Genomic DNA, 22,885 nt, shown 5'->3' with positions numbered 1-22,885 from the left:
GTAGAGTTAACAGCATTCAGTTCAAGCCTCAGGGAACCACAGGGAGGTAAATCCAACCCAGGGTAGCTTCAAGCTCCTTGGGACAGGTCCTTCCACAGCTCTGGGGGATGGATCCAACTTCAGCCTGGCAAAGCTACAGAGGTGGAACCTCAGCTACGGTGAGCCTAGAGGACAGACTCAAGTCAGAAATTATCTTTAACGTTTTGGACTTACTTGGAATATGCTACTTCTTTCTTCTTTTTTATCACTTCCCTTTGGAATGGGAATGTCTACCTACTCCTGTCACATCATTGTATTTTGGATGGTACATTCAATAATGTCTCGGTTCATGAATGCTTCTGTTTGCAAACAATTCAGCTCAGAAACAAAAGCATTCAGCAAAATTTTGTTTCCATTCGCAAACTCCGCATTGGGTGACAAGAACATGACCATCATTCCTCCACCCCCCACAAATACAAATGCAGCCATCTTCCCCAAAAGGGTAAAATAAATTAAATTATTAAACTGAGGTACTACTGTATTTCATTTTATAGATTCACAGCTGGAGAATAATTTGCCTCAGAATGAACCATACCTTAAGTAATCCTCATATTTGATTTACATGAAACTGTAAACTTTCAACTTTTGAGTTACTGCTAGAACTAGTTAAAACTTGTGAGGTTATTGGGATGGAATGAATAAGTTTACATATGAAACAGACATAAATTTTAGGGAACCAGGGGAGGAATTCTGTGGACTGAATATTTGTCTCTCCAAATTTCAAATGTTTGAATCTTAATTACCAATGTGAAGCTATTAGTTGGTCAGGACTTTGGAGAGCTTATATCAGGAGGGCAGAGACCTCATGAATGGGTTAAGTGCCCTTATGAAAGATGCTTCAGAGAGCTGCCTTTCTCCTTCTACCATGTGGGAACACAGGCCCTGTGTATAAACCAGAAAACAGGCCTTCACCAGACAACAAATCTGCCAGTGCCTTGATTTAGGAGTCCCCAATCTCCAGAATATGCTAAGTTCTGTTGTTTAAAAGTTACCCCATATATGGTATTTTGGAGTTTTTTGGTTGGATGTTTCTTTGGGGGGGATATTTTTCACTACTGGAGCTTGAACCCAGGCTCTTTGCACTGAGTTACATTCCAAGCCCCTTTTTTATTTTTATTTTGAGATAAGGTCTCACCAAGTCACTAAGTTTCCAAGTCTGGGCTCAACTTGGAATCTTCCTGTCTCAGCCTTCCAAAGTGTTGGGGTTACAAGTTTGTGCCAGCACACTGGCTTGGTATTTTGTTCTAGAAGCCCAAATGGACTAAGACTGGGTATAACATGCAAGTGGATAGATTAGTTTCAGATAAAAACATAAACAGCTCCTTCAGTAAGAGAATGAAAGAGTAAGAACATGTCAGGAGAAGTTTTTAGACGTTTGCTTCTAATTTGTTTGTATACTAGCCATCACTCAGTGCACTAGTGTGCTAGGCTATAAGGACATAAAGACAAATAAGTACGGTTCTATCCTTGAGGAGATTATAATTTAGATTTCTTGTTTGAATGACAGATAGGGGTGCCCAGAGACTCAGGGAAGAGAAGAGCATCAAGGTTAAGGAGATTACCAAGTTTGGGGCCCAGTGTATTTGTGGTGCCTCTCTGAGAACCAACTTCAGAGTTTTGCAAGCAGAATTTAGTTGAAATCAGATAAGGTCAGGTAATAAATACAATGCCATTGTGTCCTCCCAGATCTGTCTTATTATTACTTAAATAATATAAACTAGTATATGTATATGTGTGTCACTCTTTACATATTTCTGTTCTACTTTCAGAGGACTCAGAATTTAAGCAATGAATTATTAGTTTAAGAATGTCACTCACATTTCATAAAACAGTTTAGTGTTCCTAAATATTTATAAATACTAGGAAAAAGCATTTGAAATGTTTCCGGAAAAAAAATGTTCTATTCCTAACAGAGTAGGAGCTAATTTATATTTCTGATATCATAGTATGTAGATAATTTGTACATGAGTATGACTCAAGTTAGCAGTCTATAGAAAATTGCTAGCATATGAAAATCCCTTGTATATTATGGTAATTTACTTCCCCATTATTTCATTGTCACAGATTGTGAAGTTCTTACTAGTTTCTGAAAAAAAAAAAAACATGCAGTGATAATGTATGGTTTGTTCTCTGTTTGCCTTTAGAAATAAAAACACTAAATGAAAATTAACAGGGAAAAATCCCAACCTAGTAGGCGATTAGCCAATTGAAGAGAATCAATCAGTGTAAATATGAAGAGTTGTGTGCTAGCAATGGAATAATAACATTGAACATTACATTTTTATTGCAATAGGTTTTCAAATACTCAGAAAGAATGCCAAAAATTCTTTCCTAGTAGTAGCCAATGACACTTTAAAGAGACCAAAAATGCTATTTTGGACAACACAGTACTGGAAATGCAGTCTTTCAAAAGATTTGGTAGAAATATTCCACCAGAACTATGAACTTACAAGTTTGTAAACCAAAGCAGAAAAGGAGCTTTATGACATAGTTCCAAACACTCAACACCTCTAATCAAATAATAGTTTATTGTCAAAACTGAATGATATTTTTGTCTATAGTTAATAAGACTGTATTATATACTTAAAATTGTTTAAAAGAATAAATCTCATATTAAGTGTTCTTACCACTGTAAATAAAAAGTCATATAAAGAATGAAAATTTAATATCAGCTTTAAACTCTTCATTTGTGATACTAAAACTCTTCATATGTGATACCAAAACTCTTCATATATAATACCAAAAAAATTATAAGAAGAAACGGTAAAAATCAGAGAAAATGTATAAACAATCAAGGATTTAACCTTGTCTTTTCAAATATTGACTCTGGAAAATTAAAATGAAATCCCTCTGTCTAAACTGAAAAAATACAGGAAAACTAGCTTTATAAACCCTGTGATTTCTCAAAATCATAGCCACTCCCTCTTTGGTGACTCTATCATACGGTATATAGACTCTATTCATTGCTTAATGTATCCATTCACCTCTTTAATCAAATAACCTTTTTAACAGTAATGGGGGTTCAACCCAAGGCCTTCACATTGAGCAGTATCCCCAGTTCCCCCATTTTTAGTTTTTATTTTGAGACATGGTCTTGCTAATTCACTAAGTTGCCAAGGCTGGGCTCAAATTTGCAATACCACCTCAACTTCCCAAAGTGCTAGAGTTTCAGGCATATACCACTATGCTGGATTATTAATCAAGTGATTTTTGACTATTCATTAAATATGAGACACTGTACTAGGTGTTAGGAATATAAAGTACCCAGAGAACATGCACAAAATTGTTCTCGTGACATTTACATTTTCTCAAGAATATAAACAGATAATAATCAAATAAAAGTAAATATTTAACAAGTCTGGTGATGATAAGTGCTAAGAATAAAAAGCGGGAGAAGGCAAATAAGGGAGACAGAAAGAGAATACTATATTAAGTTATAAACCCAGGAAAGATTTCCCTAATAAAATGAAATTTGAACCAAGATTTGAATGAAAAGAAAAATGTAAAGTGTAAGTACCTTTGGGACAGAGCATTCCAGGAAGAAGTACAAAGGTCCTTGGATGAGAACATACATAATGTTTTTAAGAAACAGACAGATGAGAGATGACAGTGACTGCAACATTATCGCTGTTGTTCTTTAGTGCACTTACTTGCATCCATCATCAGACTGTGAGCACCTTCACAGCAAGGATCCTATCTTAGTCATCTCTGAGTTTCTATCTAGCATAGAACCTGACACAGTGGACTCTAAATAAATATTTAAGTAATAAATCAATGAGTAAAAATTTAACCCTTCTCTCCCCTGCTTGATTCATTCTCTGCTATCACTGATGAATGTGTTGAATCCTTTACTAGGTTTTCAGCTTCTCAGAAGTCAGAGACTGTGTCAGATTTATCTTTTCCCTTCCCATTTCACACAGGCCCTTAAGACCCAGCAAAAAGTTGTACAAATATAAGACCAAAAGAAATAAAATCATAGAATAAATATCTAAGTGAAGTGTCAACAAGAAATGTGGAATAGGGAATAAATGCCAGAAATCCCAGGACATCAAAATTCTTTAAGGAAACAAATAGGGTGAAAATATTTAAAAGTATGTATTGCTTAGGTAAGGAAAAATACTCACCTAATTTCTATTACTACCAGTCAAGATCCACCAGGATCGTACTGTCGTAAGTAGGGTATGCTTTCAGGATCCAAAGCTGGATCAGAAGAGAGTAACCCCAGCAAGAACAGTCAGGAAGTCTGACCACATAATGCCCAAAAAGCAAAGGAGGCTCAGACATGGTTTTGGCTGGCAAGGATTCAAAGGGTATAGGCAGTAGGCATATCCAGTAAGTGTACACAAAACACATTTTCTACTTACTGGCCTAGGAAAATATGTCTTTTCACATCTGGATCTTAGTCAATGGTTATGAAAATGAGAAGTAAGATTTTGGCACAGACATGATGAAAATTAGGCCTACTGGCCAAGATTCCTATCTAGATGGCAAGGGTTCAGGCAATGCACCAGGCTTAGAGAGACAGTAATTCTAAGATTCTAAACTGGTGTCTAGTAAAACTCTGACCCAGAAAAGGGGGATCAAGAAAAGTCCCAGTTCTGCAAACTATATCCATAAAAATTATGCGGAAAATTCTACAACTTTCAGACTAGTTACAAGGATTGGTCTCTTTCACATCAAATAAAAAGGCTGGCTGGCAGCAGCTCTAATCCTCTCACACATTATCCTTTGATCAAGAATGGCTCAGGGATGAAGCATACTGGGATGAAAACATAGGCCAAATGGTAGGACCTCTAACTGCTAGAAGCCAAGAAGAGAACAGTAAAGTATGAAGTTGTTGCAACTAAACAAAATCATAGACTTATCAAGCAGGAAAAACCATTGCAGACCTGCAAATCCTGCAACTACATATATTAGAAATGTTCACCACCACCACCACCACCACCCAACCACCCACCCACACATACACACACAATCTTATCACAGAGAATTTGTCCTACTCAAATCCCAGGAAAGGTAGCCCATATACCCAATAACCACTGTCCCTGAACATAGTTGACTAGATCCAAGCTGAGCCAGCCTTATTTTCCTCTTCATAATTTAGAACTGAAATACAAGACTGAGTTTGTTAGATTATTTGAGCAAGTCAAAGTCAACCCTTTGGCAAATGAATACCACAATGAGCTTGAAATAGAAACTAAAAGTCTTGGAAAGAAAGATGGGTTGAAGGGCAGGGAATGGAATAGAAAGTACTTAGAAAAAAACTCTAGACCACGAAGGCCACCTGTAGAAGAAAGAGGTTGCCTGATATTTTTCTAGTTACCTTTATACAGTACACTTGGATTACAAATACTGTTTATTAGTGACTAAGAATCCTTCCTTGAAAAATAATCATTGTTCTCTAGAATATTGGAGGTCTTTAATACATAATTCTCATTTACAGCACTGTTATTTATAGTCCTGTGTTAAATATTCAGATTCAATTATAAATATTCTCTTCCTAAATATGGTCCAATATTCTTAGATCCACAAATCTCAGAAAGAAGAAAACAGACAAAGAAAAAATATATATTCTTCCCATCAGCAGTGGACATCCAAATTTTACTTCTAAAATTGCTTCCCATATTTTAGCCTGTTTAGATGTATGAAAGGTTAAAATCTAATTCCATTTACAATGCTGATCCAGCAAGAAAGAAATTAATTTGGCATTACAGTAGTACCATCAATTTCCCATGTAACTGAAGTAATGCATTTACTGGAAGGAGATTAATATCAATTCCATAAATCATTCACATGCTTCTTCCGGAGTTGAGACATCTGAGTAATGTCATATATGCAAACTGATATGATTTTGTGCATACTCCATTCATTAATCTATTCCTGGAGTTGCAGAGCAGTTGCTAGGAGAAAATATAAAATTTGGAAAGTAATATTTTTGTTCTTAATTTTTTGTGACTTGTTTTAGATAAGGTAAGCCACTTGTTGCCAGAGATGCAATTATACTGATCCACACCAGCAGCCAGCATTTTCAGAAAAAAATTAAGCATTTGGTCAGTTAACTTCCTAGTGGTAGCAACTACTTATATCAAAGTGATAAGACAATGTATGAATGCCATTAAAAAACATCACTAAAGATCCTCAATAAAATGCTGCCTGAAACGAGAAAATGTGTGAGCCTCTCCTTTAAACAGAAGCTCTTCATTGTTGCTGTTGAATTTCATGACCACATCATCTCAGAATTGTGTGTATCTATATGAATCGGGGTTCAACAGAGAAGAAGAACCAATAAGATGAAGGTGAAGGTGTGCGTGTCGGTGTGTTTCTGTGTGAGGTATACAATGTATTATAAGGAACTGGCATGTACAATTATAGATACTGACATATACCAAGATCTGCAGTTGATAAGCAAGAAATTCAGGAGAGCCTATGGTGTAGTTCCAGTGTCTAGGCCCTCGACTGAATGAAGCCCATTCACATTAGGGAGGGCACATCTGTTATATGGAGCTTACTGATTCAAATATTAATCTTATCTAAAAACATCCTCACACACCCAGAATAATTTTAACTAAATACCATGACCCACTCATGTTGAAACATAAACTTAACCACCAGAGTACCTTAGAGATCACCTACTAATCCCAAAAATATCAGCTCCAAACTCCTTCATTATGCAGAATGGGGGGAAGGGCACAGAGATATATGAGCTCATCATTCTTATTACTTAGTAAATTTGTTATTTTTGAACAATCAATAATATTATCCTAAACTTAAATCTTCCAGTCCAACTCATCTGTGGCTACTAAAACTGCAAAGTAAAGGAAATACATGATATGCTATGATAGAAAGAGCCCAGACCTTTCAGTCAGAAAGACTATGGTCAAATTCTGGCTGCTGTCATTTATTAACAGTTATTCAAGACTTGACCCTTACCTTCCTCACTTGGAATATAGGGAAAATAGCACCTATTTCTTTGGCTGCATATGAGAATTAGATATGATATAACTTTCTTGCAAAGTAACTGGAATGTAATAAATGCTCAATACTTCTCTGATTATCTTTATTCTATTTACTTTCAAGGAACCTCAGAGAATTTCATATTTTCCCCCCAGAAAAATGGACATAACCATATGACATACTTTGTCCAGTGCAACATAAGTAGAAATTATCTGTGGTCTTTGCACAAAGTTGTTTGTTGGTTTAAAATTACTAGGGTTTCTTGACTTGAAAACATATTAAGAAACTTCTATTTTAGGACTGATTCACAACATGAAAAGTTCTTAGATTTACTAGTACATTAACAACTTACAGAACATTTTTCCTATCTTCTATTATTTGTGCATCATAATATCATTAAGTAGGCCAGACAGGCTTCATTAATCCTCATTAATTGATATGCCCCGTACTCTAAATTTATACATAAGTTTTCTCTTTAAAAAAAATCCTCAAACATGCGGCAACAGCTTAGTGATAAGGCAGTATGAACTGGATATAGCAGGCTGAAAAGATACTTCTTGATGTTATAAATAAAAAATATCAGTCTTAAACGCCCTACCCAGGTCCTGAGTCGCACAGAACATGACGAATCAGCCCGCTGCAGACAGGCAGGTCTGCCCACGCCCTACCAGGGTCCCCAGTCGCACGGAAGACACCTAATCACCCCGCTGCAGACAGGCAGCCACCTGGTTCCACACTACAAAGACGTAGAGGACACCAGACCACCAGACCAAGGTACTGAGTCCCGCTATTCCCGGCCCACAGGTAAGGGCTTCTGAGCCTTCGTCCCACTGCTCCTGGTCCAGAGGAAGGGGCTTCCCGGCCACCAACCGTCTCACTGCTCCCAGCCCAGAGGAAAGGGCTTTTGGGCCACCTTCTGTCCCGCTGCTCCTGGCCCAGAGGAAGGGGCTTCCAGGGCAACATCCCTCCCACTGCTCCTGGCCCAGAGGGAAGGGCTTCTGAGCATCCATCCCACTGCTCCGGGTCCAGAGGAAGAGGCTTCCCAGCCACCATTCCTCCTGCTGCTCCCAGCTCACAGGAAAGGGCTTTTGGGTCACCATCCCTACCGCTGCTCCCACCCCTGTCCCACCTCTCCCAGCTCAGAGAAGGTAAACCATGCAGGCGCTAACAGCCCCCCGCCCCAGTCAAAATGAGAAAACACATAGGTAAGTCTCAAAACCAGAGGTCCAGATCACGTACAGCAACCCCAAAGGGAAATGAGATGGAACGCTCTGATACTCAACCACCTGGACCCACTGAACTGGCAACAAAAGGGGATCTGGAAACAATGAAATCAGAAATAATTTCTCAGATAACAGGAGAAATTGTGCCCCTAGTGCAAAACATGATTAATAAATCTAGAGAGGAGCTGAGGAACATGATGGAATCCCAACATAAGAAACAAATGGAATCCATAAAACAGATGCAAACAGATTTCCAGGACATGAAAAACTCCACTGAAAGTCTACACAGCAGAATGAGCCAATGTGAGGACAGAATTTCAGATATAGAAGATAAGATTGCAATGAGTGACCAGGAAAAGAAAAATTGCTTCAAAATTATAAGGGAACATGAGAAATCAATCCAGCAGCTGCTAGATGATGCAAAGAAGAATAACATAAGACTGATTGGAGTCAATGAAGAAACAGGAGAGGGTGGAGATGACATAAAAAATCTCTTCACAGAAATAATGGCAGAAAACTTCCCAAGCAGGGGAAAAGAGCTTGACATACAGATAAGTGAGACATATAGGACTCCAAATAGCCTTGATCAAAACAAATCTACACATAGGTATATAATTGTTAAGATTCCAGAAACACAACAGAAGAACAAAGTTCTATAAGCAGTCAGAAAAAAGAAACAAATCACATACAAAGATAAGTGCATCAGAATCACAGCAGGCTTCTCAACACAAACCATCAAGGCAAGAAGAGCTTGGAGTGACATATTCCAAGCCCTAAAAGAAAACAGCCTCCAACCCAGATTGATGTACCTGCAAAACTATCTTTCAAAATGGATGGACAAATAAGATACTTTCATGACAAAGAGCACCTTAGGAACGTCATGAATACCAAACCAGCACTCCAAAAAAATTTTACCCAATATGCTAGGAAAAGACACTGAGGATCACAACCCCAGGAAGCAAAGCAGAATGAACCCATCTGGCATGACAAGAAATTAAATGTAAAGGGGGAGAACCCAACAAAAAGAAAAAGTGATGGCAATGACAAGTCAATACGTTTCAGTTATAACCATCAATGTTAATGGTCTCAATTCACCAATCAAAAGAAATAGACTGGCAGAATGGGACAAGAAGCAAAATCTAACAATATGCTGCATACAAGAAACACAAAAAAGGAAACTCATAGACTGAAAGTTAAAGGGTGGAAAACAATACTCCATGTGATGGGAACCCGAAAAAAAGCAGGCATAGCTATCCTCTTGGCAGATCCAGTAGATTTCAAGCCAACACTGATTAAGAGAGACGAAGAAGGACACTACATCCTTGTAAAGGGAAGAATCCAAGAGGAAGAGATGACAATCATAAATATCTATGCACCAAACACTAGTGCACCCAATTATACAAAAGAACTACTAACAGACATGAAAGGTCATATATGCACTAATATAGTTGTAGTGGGGGACCTCAACACCCCACTGTCACAAATAGATAGATCAACTAGACTAAAAAAAAGTAATGAAATACTAGAACTCAATCGAACTCTTGAACAAATGAACTTAACAGATGTTTACAGAGTCTTTCACCCCACAAAATCAGAATACACATTCTTCTCAGCTGCACATGGGTCATTCTCCAAAATAGACCACATACTCACACACAGAACATGTTTAAGTAAGTGCAAAGGAACTGAAGTTATCCCCTGTATATTATCAGACCATAGTGCGATGAAACTAGAGAACCATAGCAAAAGAAACTCAAAAAATTTCATAAACACGTGGAAATTGAACAACACACTTCTGAATAACCAATGGGTCACAGAGGAAATTAAAGAAGAAATCAGACAGTTCCTTCAATTAAATGACAATGACAATACAACATATCAGAATCTATGGGACACAATGAAAACAGTTCTACAAGGGAAATTCATAGCAGTGAATACGCATATTAGGAAAACAGGATGAGCCCAATTAAACAACCTGATGCTGAACCTCAAGCTTCTAGAAAAAGAAGAGCAGGACAACCCCAAAGCTCATACAAGGGAGGAAATCATGAAGATCAGAGGAGAAATCAATGCAATGGAGACTAAGAGAACAATACAAAAAAAATCAATGAAGCCAAGAGCTGGTTCTTCGAAAGAATCAACAAAATTGACAAACCTTTAGCCAACCTTGTCAGAAAAAGGAAAGAAAAGGCCCAAATCCATGCAATTAGGAATGAAAAGGCTGAAATTACAACAGACCCAGCAGAAATCCAGAGGATCATCAATACCTACTTCCAGAACCTATATGCCAATAAGATGGACAACACAGAAGAAATGGACAAATTCCTCAATACATATGAATTACTAAAGTTGAACGAAGAAGACCTAAAAGTTCTGAACAACCCAATATCAACCAATGAAATTGAAAATGTAATTAAAAACTTATCAACTAAGAAAAGTCTGGGCCCTGATGGCTTCACTGCTGAATTCTACAAGACATTTAGAGAGGAAATGCTGCCACTACTGTTTAAACTCTTCAATGAAATTGAAAGGGAAGCAATACTCCCAAATTCATTCCTGGAAGCAAGCATCACCTTGATCCCCAAAACAGAGGAAGACCCAACTGAAAAAGAGAACTAAAGGCCAATCTCACTAATGAACATAGATGCAAAAATCCTTAATAAGATAATGGCAAACAGAATGCAGAAGATCATCAAGAAGATCATATACCCTGATCAAGTGGGATTCATCCCAGGGATGCAGGGATGGTTCAATATACGAAAATCAATCAATGTAATACACTATATCAATAGAGCCAAGGAAAAAAAAACCATATGATTATCTCCATAGACACAGAAAAAGCATTTGACAAAATCCAACATGCATTTATGATTAAAAAAAAACCTACAAAAAATTGGAATAGATGGTCTCTATCTCAAACTGATAGAAGCCATTTATGAAAAACCAACAGCCAATATCATACTAAATGGTCAAAAACCGAAATCTTTCACACCAAAATCAGGAACAAGACAAGGATGTCCACTATCACCACTCTTGTTCAATATAGTTCTGGAAACATTAGCCACAGCAATTAGACAAGAGAAAGAAATAAAAGGAATAAAGATGGGAAATGAAGAAGTCAAATTGTCATTATTTGCAGATGACATGATATTCTATATAGAAGACCCCAAGAACTCCACCAAAAGTCTTCTAGACTTAATAACCAAATTCAGTCAAGTAGCTGGTTACAAGGTCAACACACAAAAATCAATAGCTTTCCTCTACACCAATGACAGACTCACTGAGAGAGAAATAGGGCAAATAATTCATTTCACAATAGCATCCAAAACACTGAAATACCTAGGAATAAACCCAATGAAAGAAATCAAACACCTCTTCTCTGAAAACCATGGCACTCTGAAAAGAGAGATTGAAGATGATAGCAGAAAATGGACAGACATCCCCTGCTCCTGGGTAGGAAGGATTAATATAGTGAAAATGGCCATACTTCCAAAATTGCTATATAGATTTAATGCAATTCCAATTGAGATCCCAGCAGCATACTTCATAGACCTTGAGAAAGCAATCCTAAAATTCATTTGGAACAAGAAGAGACCCAGAATAGCAAAAGGAATTCTAGGTAACAGAGATGTGGCAGGGGGTATCACAATCCCCAACCTGCAATCCTACTACAAAGCTACTGTAATAAAAACAGCATGGTACTGGCAAAGAAACAGACCTGAGGACCAGTGGAACAGATTTGAAGATGCAGAAACAATGCCAGACACACTCAGCCATCTCATCTTCGATAAAGAGCCAAACACCCTCACTGGAGGAAAGATAGCCTCTTTAATAAATGGTGCCGGAAAAATTGGGTTTCAACTTGCCAAAGATTAAAACTAGACCTGTATCTCTTACCATGCACTAAACTAAAATCGAAATGGATTAAAGATCTAAATATTAAAATAGAAACTCTGAACCAGTTGGAACAGAGGTTAGGTAGAACCCTTGAAGACATCGGTGTAGGAAAAGATTTTATGAACAAAACCTCCGTTGCCTGTGAACTAGCAGAATCAACAAGTGGGATCTCTTCTTATTAAAATGCTTCGGCACAGCAAGAGAAACCACCAGCAGCGTGAAGAGACAACCCACAATGTGGGAAAAAATCTTCACCTGCTCTTCCTCAGAAAAAGGTCTACTATCTCGAATCTATAAAGAACTTAAAAAGATCAGACCTCCCAAATTTAATGACCCAATCCAAAAATTGGCATCTGAAATGAAAAGACATTTCTCAGACAAAGAAGTAGAAATAGCAAATAAATACATGAAAAAATGCTCAACATCACTGGTCATTCAAGAGATGCAAATGAAAACAACACTGAGATTCCAGTTCACTCCAGAAATAATGGCTGCTATCATGAAATCAACCAATAACAAATGCTGGTGGGGCTGTGGGGAAAGAGGAACCATGCTCCACTGCTGGTGGGAGTGTAGACTGGTGCAACCACTGTGGAAATCAGTATGGAGATACCTCAAAGAACTAGAACTGGAAATTCCATTTGACCCAGGTATTCCACTGCTGGGGATCTTCCCCAAAGAATTAAAAGAATCATACCACAGTGATATATGTGCACCCATGTTCATAGCAGCACAGTTTGTGATAGCTAAAATGTGAAAACAGTCGAAATGCCCATCAACTGGAGACTGGATAAAGAAAATGTGTTTTTTAAAAATAAAATGGAGTACTACTCAGCCATAAAAAATGAGAAATTAGAGACATTTATAGCTAAGTGGATGCACATTGAGGTGATACTCTTAAGTGAAACGAATTGGACACACATGTATAAATACCGAATAGTTTCTCTGGTGTGAGAAACTTAAAGTGTAAATAAGGACTAAAACGTATAATAAGTAATGTGAAATAGGAAGAAAAGGGGCAAAGGGAAAGGAAGTGGGAGGGGCAGGGGAAAGGAAAGAAGGGAATAGAATTAATATGAGAAAATGGAAAAATAGGAACAAAATCTTTGTAAATAGGGAGGAATGGAGGGTTGAAGGGAGGGCTGGGCAAGGGTGAAAAATAAGAACCAAGAGAAATTATGTAAAGGTGCAAATTTCCAATGATGAATCTCATTATATTTTATACCTAAAATGTATCAATGATTAGAGTGAATAGTCGAAAATGCAAAATAAGAAGAAAAGGTCCAAAGGGTAGTGGTAGTGGGACGGGCAGGGGAAAGGAAAGAAGGGAAAGGAAAAATGCTGAGAAATGGAAAAAATGGAAATAAAGTCTTTGTATATAGGGAAGGGTGGAGGGGGTGAAGGGAGGGCTAGGAATGGGGGAAAAAAAAAAAAGAACCAAGATGCATCATGTAAAGGTCCAAGTTCCCAAAGAGAAATGTAAATGCGTTGTATACCTAAAATGTATCAATAAAATAATTTAAGAAAAAAATATCAGTCTTAAAAACTTGGAAGAAAGACTACAAGCCTAACGAATCTATAACTCTAGATTATACAGTTTTTTATTAGTACACGTTTCGACTACATAACGTTTACATTTCTGTGGGAAACTGATATATGTACATTACACATCTTAATTCCCTTTTCATCCCCTTTCCCTCTCTTCCCTCTCCTTGCCTCCATCTTTTGACCCCCTTCTCATTTAAAATAGATCTATCGACCTACTTTCTATTACCTATTTTTTATTTTGCTCTTTACACTAACATATGTGGATTGATTCTTGCTGGTGTTATAGGGAAAAATTAGATCAAACAATGACTGACCAGTTTTCAAGAAAATTTAAATTAAATTAAATTATGTAAACCTAAGAAATTGGGGCCTGGGTAGACCTCAAAAGTTTTAAAAACAAGAATAACCTCTAGCTGCTGAGGATAAATAAATTATTCTATGAATTGCAGGGAGATTTTGAAATGGGTAAGGACAGGAGAGAAGAAATGATCCACAAATGGGACACAGTACCTACAGGGTACTATAGAAAAAAGATGTTTGATATCCAATTACAAGTTAATGTTCACTCTTTTTTTATTCATTAAGTTTATTGGTACATTTTAGGTATACAATATGATGACATTCAGCATTGGGAATTTGTACCTTTACATGATACATCTTTGTTCTTATTTTTTTCCCATTCCCCTGCCCTCTCTTCAGCCTCTCCATCCCTCCCCATTTACAAAGACTTTGTTTCCATTTTTTACTTTTCTCATATTTTTTCCTTTCCCTTCCTTTCCCTATCCCTCTTACTTCCCCTCCCCCTTTGGACTTTTTCTTCCCTTTTCACATTATCTATTATACATTTTGATTCTTATTTACACTTTCAGTTCCTCACACTATTTGGTGTTTACACATGTGTGTCCTATTTATTTCACTTAAAAGTATGGCCTCAATGTGCATCAATTTCACTATAAATGTCTCTAGTTTTTCATTCTTTTTGGATGAGTAGTACTCCATTTTATTAAAAACACACACACATCTTTATCCACTCTTCAATTGATGGGCAATTGGGCTTTTTCCAAGTTTTGGCTATTACAATATGCTGCTATAAATATGGGTGCACGTATATCACTAGGGTATGATTCTTTTAATTCTTTGGGAAAGATACAGGAATAGCTGGATCAAATGGGACCTCTAGTCCTGGTTCTTTGAGGTATCTCCATACTGATTTCCACAGTGGTCGCACCAGTCTACACTTCCACCAACACTGGAGAAGGGTTCCTTTTTCCCCACAACTCCACCAGCATTCATTATTGGTTGGTTTCTTGATAGCAGCCATTCTTTCTGGAATGAGGTGGAATCTCAGCATTGTTTTCATTTCCATCTCTCAAATGACCAGTGATGTTGAACATTTTTTCATATGTTTATTTACTGTTTCTACTTCTTTGTCTGAGAAATGTCTGTTCATTTCAAATGCCCATTTTTGAATCACTTCTGTAGTTAAAACAATCTTTCTAGGCCTCTGGGAGATTGAGGCAAGGAGACTGCAAGCTCAAGCTCAGACTGGAAAATAAATGACCTAGGAAAACTCTGTCTCAAAAAATAAAATAAAAAGGGTTAGGGATATTCATTAAAGCTAATATATCTATATCATCTATATCTATATCTAAATATCTATGTCTCAGTTACTGCACTTCTTGCTGAAACACAATATAACAACACCCACAACTTAAGGAAGAGAGGTTTATTTTGGCTCAGTTTGTAAAAGTTTCAGACTACAGTTGGCTGGCTCCAGGGCAGAAGTGGCATGGCACAGGGGCATGGCAGAAGAAAGCTGCTCAAGTCATGGCACCAGGCAGCACAGAGATCAAAGGAGGAGCCCAGGGAGGGAGATGAACTCTTCCAGGCCATACATCCACCCCCCAGACTCTATTTTTCCTACTAGACTCCACCCCCAATAGTAAGTCAGGTATAAGGCCCTTGTAATCCAATCACTTCCAAAAGCCCCACTCATGAGTGCATCTCAACATAAACTATAGCACCAGATAGATGATAGATAGACAGATGGACAGACAGACAGATAGATAGATAAAACTGCATGAGTGCACACATATTTCCTTGTGGTTATTAAGTTAAATTCCATATCAGATATGATGCAAAGCAGAAAGAAAGCAAGGGAAGATGAGGAAACAAAAATTCTAAAAACAAAAGTCAAAGCAATCATAAAACATAAAGCCTCAGGTATATGAAGATATCTAGAAAAATGTAGGTCTCTGGGATGATACTTGGATATACCATCAACCTTTATCCAAGAGAAAGATTCTTGCAGTATAGTTGTGTTTGATTTTCAAGGATTATAAAATATATGAGGTATAGCACCTGAATCACAAAAGTAGTAAGATGCATCAAAATAAATTCAAAAGTAGTTGATAATGTAGATATTAGAAGTAATAAAAGCCACTCACTTAAGACAACACAAGCCTTCAGAAGTAATGAAGACATTCTCTTAAGCCAACTTCAGAGAAGTCTTCTTGGTTAGAGAACTGAGGATTTTGAAAGATGAATAAAAGTAAGTGAGAAGAAGAAAGGTAGGAATGGCTTTTAATGCAAGAGAAATCATGTAAGTGAAAGCAAAGAAGTATAAAACTATATCACACATGTGAGAACTAAAGTTCTATTGGTACAGCCCAAAACTGAAACATGGAGGGATAACTAAAAAGTCTGGAGAGACTGGTAGGGATCAAGCATAGAAAATGTTAAATCCTTATATCTCAATAGATAATAAGGATGTGCTAAAGACTGATCAGTTCTTTTCTGAACCTGACTACTGTTACTTTGTGTTTGCTTCTGTTCATTTTAATTCTATGCTACCCCATAGATTTTTCACTCAAATATACCCTCTCTTGTTTACTCTACTACCTTGAGATGTCACTAAACCTCTTTGGCTTCCTAGTGAGATGTAGGAAAAATCTAGTAGGTATTCAATACATTGTTTTCAAAACAGTGATTTGATGAATGAGTGATTGTAAATGATTCTATCACCTTGTTTGCTGATAGAGAACTGTCATTTTATTTTATTAAATAACAAATTGATGTGTGATATATTCTTTTAAACCATAAGTGAATATTCTGTATCACATGCTAAACAATCATAAGCCTTCTTTCTATTCCCTCCAAACAGGGAAGAGCATGAAGAGGACAGAAGTAGAGAGAACGTGAAAGAGAAATAAAAGGTTCAAGAAAGTTAATATTACTGGTATTTATGGAATGACTGCCATGTGTTAGGCATTTGGTATATTAACCTGTGTAATTTTCACAACCATTCAATAAGACAGTTCATTATTTCACATAGTTTAAAATAAGAACACTAAAGTTTAAAAAGATATGATAGTTAACTTTATGCATCAATTCAACTGGGCTACAGTACCCAGATATGTGGCCAAATAGTAGTCTGGGTGTCTCTTGTGAAGGCGCCTTGGATTATATTAATATTTAAATCATTAGATTTTGAGTAAAGCATATTGGCCTCCATAATGTGGGTGAATGTCATTCAATCAGTTAAAGGGCTAAACAGAACAGAAGATTTAAGCATGAGAAAAGAAAGCTGATGGCCTTCAGATCAGGGCTGCAACAATGGTTCTTCCCTGGGTCTTTAGCGTGACAGTCTTCAGCATAAGCTTAAGCCTCAGCATAAGCTCTTCCCTGGATCTGTAGGTTGCTGGCCCAACCACAGACTTTCCATTTGTCATCCTTGATAAATCTGTAAACCAATACCTTAAAATAAGTCTTGTATCCTACATCGTGTTTGTTCTGTTTTTCTGAAGACCTTCAAGACTACACTAAGTAACGTTAACAAGGTCACTCAGTAATTAGTAAAACTCAAAACCAGAACTATATCCTTCTGAATCCAAGAAATCCACTATGTGATTTCACATAAAATATCTTTAAGTATTAATATTTTAAAATGAGGAAAACATTTACATAATATTTTTAAACTATCTCAATACCTTTTTCTACATTGATAAGTAAAATATGCATTTCCCTACTTGGAGCACTATTCAAGAATAATTATGAAAACTGAAAAAAGACAACTCTCTCTAACTTTAGTGTAACAGGTAATTTTAAAAAACACACACAATAAAAACTATATTGAGAAGGAATTAACCAGTGCATATGTGTACAATTACTTGCTTCTAAATGTGGCAATAAAATCTAACCTATGAGGCGTTTCTTCCATACTTGTTTTTAACAAGCATGTTCTCCCATTTTTAAGGGGCACTTCAAATACAAATGCTCTGTGATTGGTGCATAGATCATGAATATAGCAATAAATTGAAGACTAAAATGAAAGTATTGAGTCAAGTTAATCTATCTTTACCTTCTTTAGGATATTCAATTCAATAGGAGTGAGCTAATGATAAAGCAAGGAAATATACTACATTTCCATTGTTTTACCTTCCATAATTAATTCTTTTGAAAAGACAAAGAAGATCATGACAGAATAGAACATTATAAAAATGATTCCCTCATCCATGAAAGACTTTTACCACTATTATAATTATTAGTATATATTAATTGTACAAATTACTGGGTTTCTTGTGAGACTTCCATATACATAACACATTTTGATTGTATTGCGTTGTTAACACAGCTGAGGTTAGGTTGTTTACCACAGAATGTACTAATGGATATTGGACACCAGATGAATCTTGTATTACTTTGATTGCTTGTGCCTGTGTTTGAGTGGATAAAAGTGAGGTGAACCAAAGACTTGGGGCTTCTCTGCCTTCTAGAGGTATGACCCCCCTGGCTGCTCACATGTCGAGCTGATTCCGTGTCTCTTTATTATTCATCTTCATTCGCCCTCAGGTCAGGGAGGAACAAAGTAGCAGCTCTAAATTGGGGAGCAAGGCTGGCCAGGTGAGCGTGGGGCTGGGGACCCGGGTCGCCTACAGTCATTCATACATATCTAGGAATCTATCCATTTCTTCAGATTCTCCAGTTTAATGGTGCACAGGTTTGCAAAATACTTGTTACTAATCTAGATGACCACAGTACTTGCTGTGATTTTGCCTTTCTCATTTCTAATTGCCTGGAGAATAGGTCTTTCCTTTTCTTTTGGGGTAGAGTTTGTCTGTCTTGTTTACTCTTTCAAAACATATCTTTTGATTCACTGATTCTGTGTGTGTGTGTGTGTGTTCATTAATTTGTGTTCTGGTCTTTATAAATTTTTTTTGTACTAGCTTTAGGTTTTGGGTTGTTCTTGTTTTTCTACAACTTGAGGACCATCATTAGGTTAGGTTATTTATTTGGGCTTGCTGTGTTCTTCTGAAGTGCACCTTCACAGCTGTAAACATCCTCCTTAGGACTACCTTCATTGGGTCCCATAGGTTCTGATACGTTGCAGTGGCATAATCCTTTGATTCTAGGAAGTAATTTCTTTCTTGAATTCTCCCATGGCCCACTGATTATTTAAGTTTATTGTTTAATTTCCATGTGTTCCTATAATTTCTGTGGGTTCACTCTTAAATGATTTCTAGTTTCATTGCACTATGATAGGATAATATGTATAGGATAATCTCAAATTTTGCATTTATTTAAACATACTTTGTGGACTAGTATGTTGTCTGTTTTGGAGAAAGATACATTTGCTGCTAATAACTGTACATATCAGTTGTTACTGGGTAGAACATCCTGTAGAAATCTATTAAGTCCATTTGTTAAACGTTTTATTCAATTCTCCCATTTCTTGTTAATATTTTTGTCTAGCTGATTTACCGTGATAGTAGGGTATTGATGTTCCCCAATATAACTGGGTTGATGTTTATCTTATCTTCTAGGACTAGTAGTACTTGTTTTATTAATTTGCATATCCCAATATTTGGTGCATATATACTTACAATTATTATTTCCTGTTGAACTGTTGTTCCCTTAACCAATACATAGTAACCTTCTTTGCCTTATCTGATCAGTTTTGGCTTGAATTCCACTTTGGGATATAAATCTTATAAAGATTCAGGGGTCTATCACTGGATGGAATTTTTAGGTATTCAAAGGGATAAGCCAGGACATCTCTAAGGTAAAGGAGATATAGAAGCTGTTGTGTGAGTTTCAGAGATAATGGAAGAGCTAAGCTATGTACAGCTATTGCTGTACCTTTTCATGAACACATTATTAGCTTTCTTCTTTTCTTGGATAATTCTATTTACTGCCTCACTTGTGCTTCTTGAAATCTCCATCTAAATATACAACATTTAGTTAAGTATCATACCACAGATAAAGACTTAAGTAATAAGATTAAACACTTCTGAGTTTGTCTCTGATGGTAAATCTGGATGAAATTAGCACAGATCTACTTGATATAACCAATTGTTCACACAATGTAGGTAAAATATACATTATTCACTTGGAGATTATGTGGTTGAGTTGGGTTATTTATTGCACTGGGCTTTTGGATAAGGAATGAAAAAGAAGTATGATTAAGGAAAACATGTCCTAGGAAAGGAATATAGATTAACTCAATCTGTAGGTAATTCAAGAGAGTACCTACTCTCAAAAAGTTATTATTGTAAAGAGGTTTCAGGTCTTTAATTGAGGAAAAAAGAATCAAAGATATTTTCTAGGCACCAAGTATACCCCAACATCACTACAAGGGAAGAAGAGGAGGGAAGGGGGTGGCGGGGAAGGAGTGAGGAGGAAGAAGGAGAAGGAAGTTGTCCTAATTATGTGTACAATATCAGGTCTGACTGGAAGGACATTATAATACTGAGGAATGGGTTGAATTGTGTCCCCTCAAAATTCATATGTTAAAATCTTAACCCCTAGAACCTTAGAATATGACATTACTTGGAGAACAGTTTTACAGATGTAACAAAATTAAAATCAAAAATTAGAGTAGGTCATACCCCAGTGTAACTAACATATCTACAAGAAGAGGAATTTGGAGACAGTCACAGGGAGAACACCATGTGATGTGAAGCCAGAGATCAGGGGGATGCTTCTACTAATCAAGGAATACCAAAGATTGCTAACAATCCATCAGAAGGTAAGGGAGAAGCATGGGACAGCTTCTTCCACACAACACTTAGAAGGAACCAGCCCTGCTAATACCTTGATCTCAGGCTTCTGGCCTCCAAAACTGTGAGACAATGAATGTCTGTTGTTTAATCTACTCAGTTTGCAGTACCTTGTTACATCACCCATATCAAACTAATACAATATGGGATAATTAAAGAGCAAAAAAGTGCATAAACAGGGCTGGAGATTTAGCTCAGTGGTCCCACGCCTGCCTGGCAAGTGCAAGGTCCTGAGTTTGATCCTGGTTCCAGAAAAAAAAAAAGTGCATAAACAAAAGCTGGGGATGTAGTTTAGTGGTACAGCACTTGTTCAGCATGACTGTGATTCTGGATTCAATTCCCAGCATTCCAAAATATTGAAGAAAAAACCCACTGCAAAAAAAATTCTCCAATTATTTGGTATAAACAACCATGTTTTGGGCATCAGAGAACTTTTATAAAAAATGATGTTGGGATGTTTCTTAAGACGGACATACATACATACACACATACATGCACACATATAGATTTTCCTCAGAATTAAAGGATATTAATGATTACTTACAAAATAACATCATGCTTACATTTGTCATTAATATTCTCAACACATTCTGAGAATCTCCTATGGGCCATTCAGAGTACATGGCTCAGAACATAAAAAGATTAGAAAGAATAAACTCAAACTGGATGGAAACATACAATCCAGTCTTGATCTCCCCCTTCAGAATATCCACAGTATGTATCAATTATGAAAAAATATTACTTTTGGTGGTTTTTTATTCAATTAAATCTCTTTATAATTTTTTTAATAAGGAAACTTCCTTTCTCCCATAGAGTAAGTTTTGTAAGCATGCCATACAGTCAGGTACACAGTATTCATTAAATAACAATTAACAAACAGTGAAATCATTCCACTTTTGTCCCAAAAGAATATCATCAACTATATTTTTAATCATTTACAGCAATAAAAATACATATTTTGAAATTAATTCCTTCAAAATGAACTTTTTCCCAACAACTTGTTCCTTTATGGTAAAATATTAAGTAGGCTGAATTCCACTGAATTGTCAAATAAAAGTGGATTCTGAAAAAAGACTTACCAGACAAACTCAAAGGTGAAGTTCGTTAATATACTTACCACTTTCAAAGCAAGCATCAAAGATAAGATGTCCTTTCCTGGGCTGTCCATAGTATCCAGTGGGAAGCACTACATATTTGCTGACATTTCCTCCAATGACATCATCATTTCCCGTATTGTTGCCTGTTTTTTAAAAAATACTCATATTAAACAGAAATCAGAGCTTATTTAGCAAAAGAAGTCCAATAAGATTTAGGATGTTAATTATTTTTTTTCTCACTTATTGAATGGAAAAAATATCCAGGCAAAAATAAATTAACTACACATTGTGGCATAATGGAAAGAGGATACATTTTGAAATCAGAAAGATATGGGCTAAGCTATTACCTCTAATTCATACAACTCTGTGAGCCAATGTAATCAACTTAAAACCCTTCAAACTTCTCTAACTCATAAAAAGAGAAAAGGAAACCTAAGTTGCAGAGTTGTATTAAAAGAATTCAATTTTAAAACATCTACTATCATTACTGAAAGCCAAAAGATGATCATTAAATTGCATCAACTATGTAATAACTGGTAAGTATGTAATTTTTCACAGTTTACAGCAATACCACCCTGAACATGCCTGATCTCGTCTGTAATTTTTCACAAATATATATTCAACTGTTTTAACTAGAATAAAGCAACTGTTCCATAAATAGTATTATGACTTCCAAATGATGCATCTTCAGAAATAATTTGAGATCTATTAAATTAGGGTAGAATTTCTATTTCCTAAGAGAAACTTAAACTTTTAGAAGGTTTAACAGCTTTACTTCCACTTAAGGTGAAGAAAAATAGAAAGAACATTGCTTCTAACTTAACAAAAAACATCCCAAGTATAAAATCTTAACTTTCTCAAACCCACCAAAGAACCGAGATAACAAAGCAACCAAATAATCTGACATCAAAGGAAAGTAAGTCTCCACCACAAAGAGAGGATGAAAACACTGACTTTTCTATAACAAAGAACAGAAAGAAGAAAAACTAGATAAAATGCAAGTAAGAAAATTAAGGGTATTTTTGATTATTATAGGTCAAGTATAAGAAATATGAGCTGCGTGCTGGGA

At 36.4% G+C, this 22,885-nt stretch overlaps 1 protein-coding gene across 6 annotated transcripts in view; it reads right to left on the bottom strand.

The window, feature by feature from the left end:
- Nucleotides 1-22,885, bottom strand: part of LOC101710436 (AGBL carboxypeptidase 4) — a 1,386,524-nt gene that overhangs the window by 1,253,531 nt on the left and 110,108 nt on the right. For all 6 annotated transcript variants that reach the window (XM_087214859.1, XM_021247946.2, XM_021247945.2 and 3 more), the window contains exon 2: nucleotides 21,837-21,959. In XM_087214859.1, coding sequence (XP_087070985.1) covers nucleotides 21,837-21,959 — 123 coding nt within the window. The remainder of the gene's footprint in view (nucleotides 1-21,836; nucleotides 21,960-22,885) is intronic.

The sequence above is a fragment of the Heterocephalus glaber genome, unplaced genomic scaffold (assembly GCF_053883595.1).
Source record: "Heterocephalus glaber isolate CG9 unplaced genomic scaffold, H.glaber_assembly_v1.0 deba00001451, whole genome shotgun sequence".
NCBI lineage: Eukaryota > Metazoa > Chordata > Mammalia > Rodentia > Bathyergidae > Heterocephalus > Heterocephalus glaber.
Note: the sequence above shows the minus strand (reverse complement) of the source record. Positions and strands in the feature narration are given on the sequence as shown.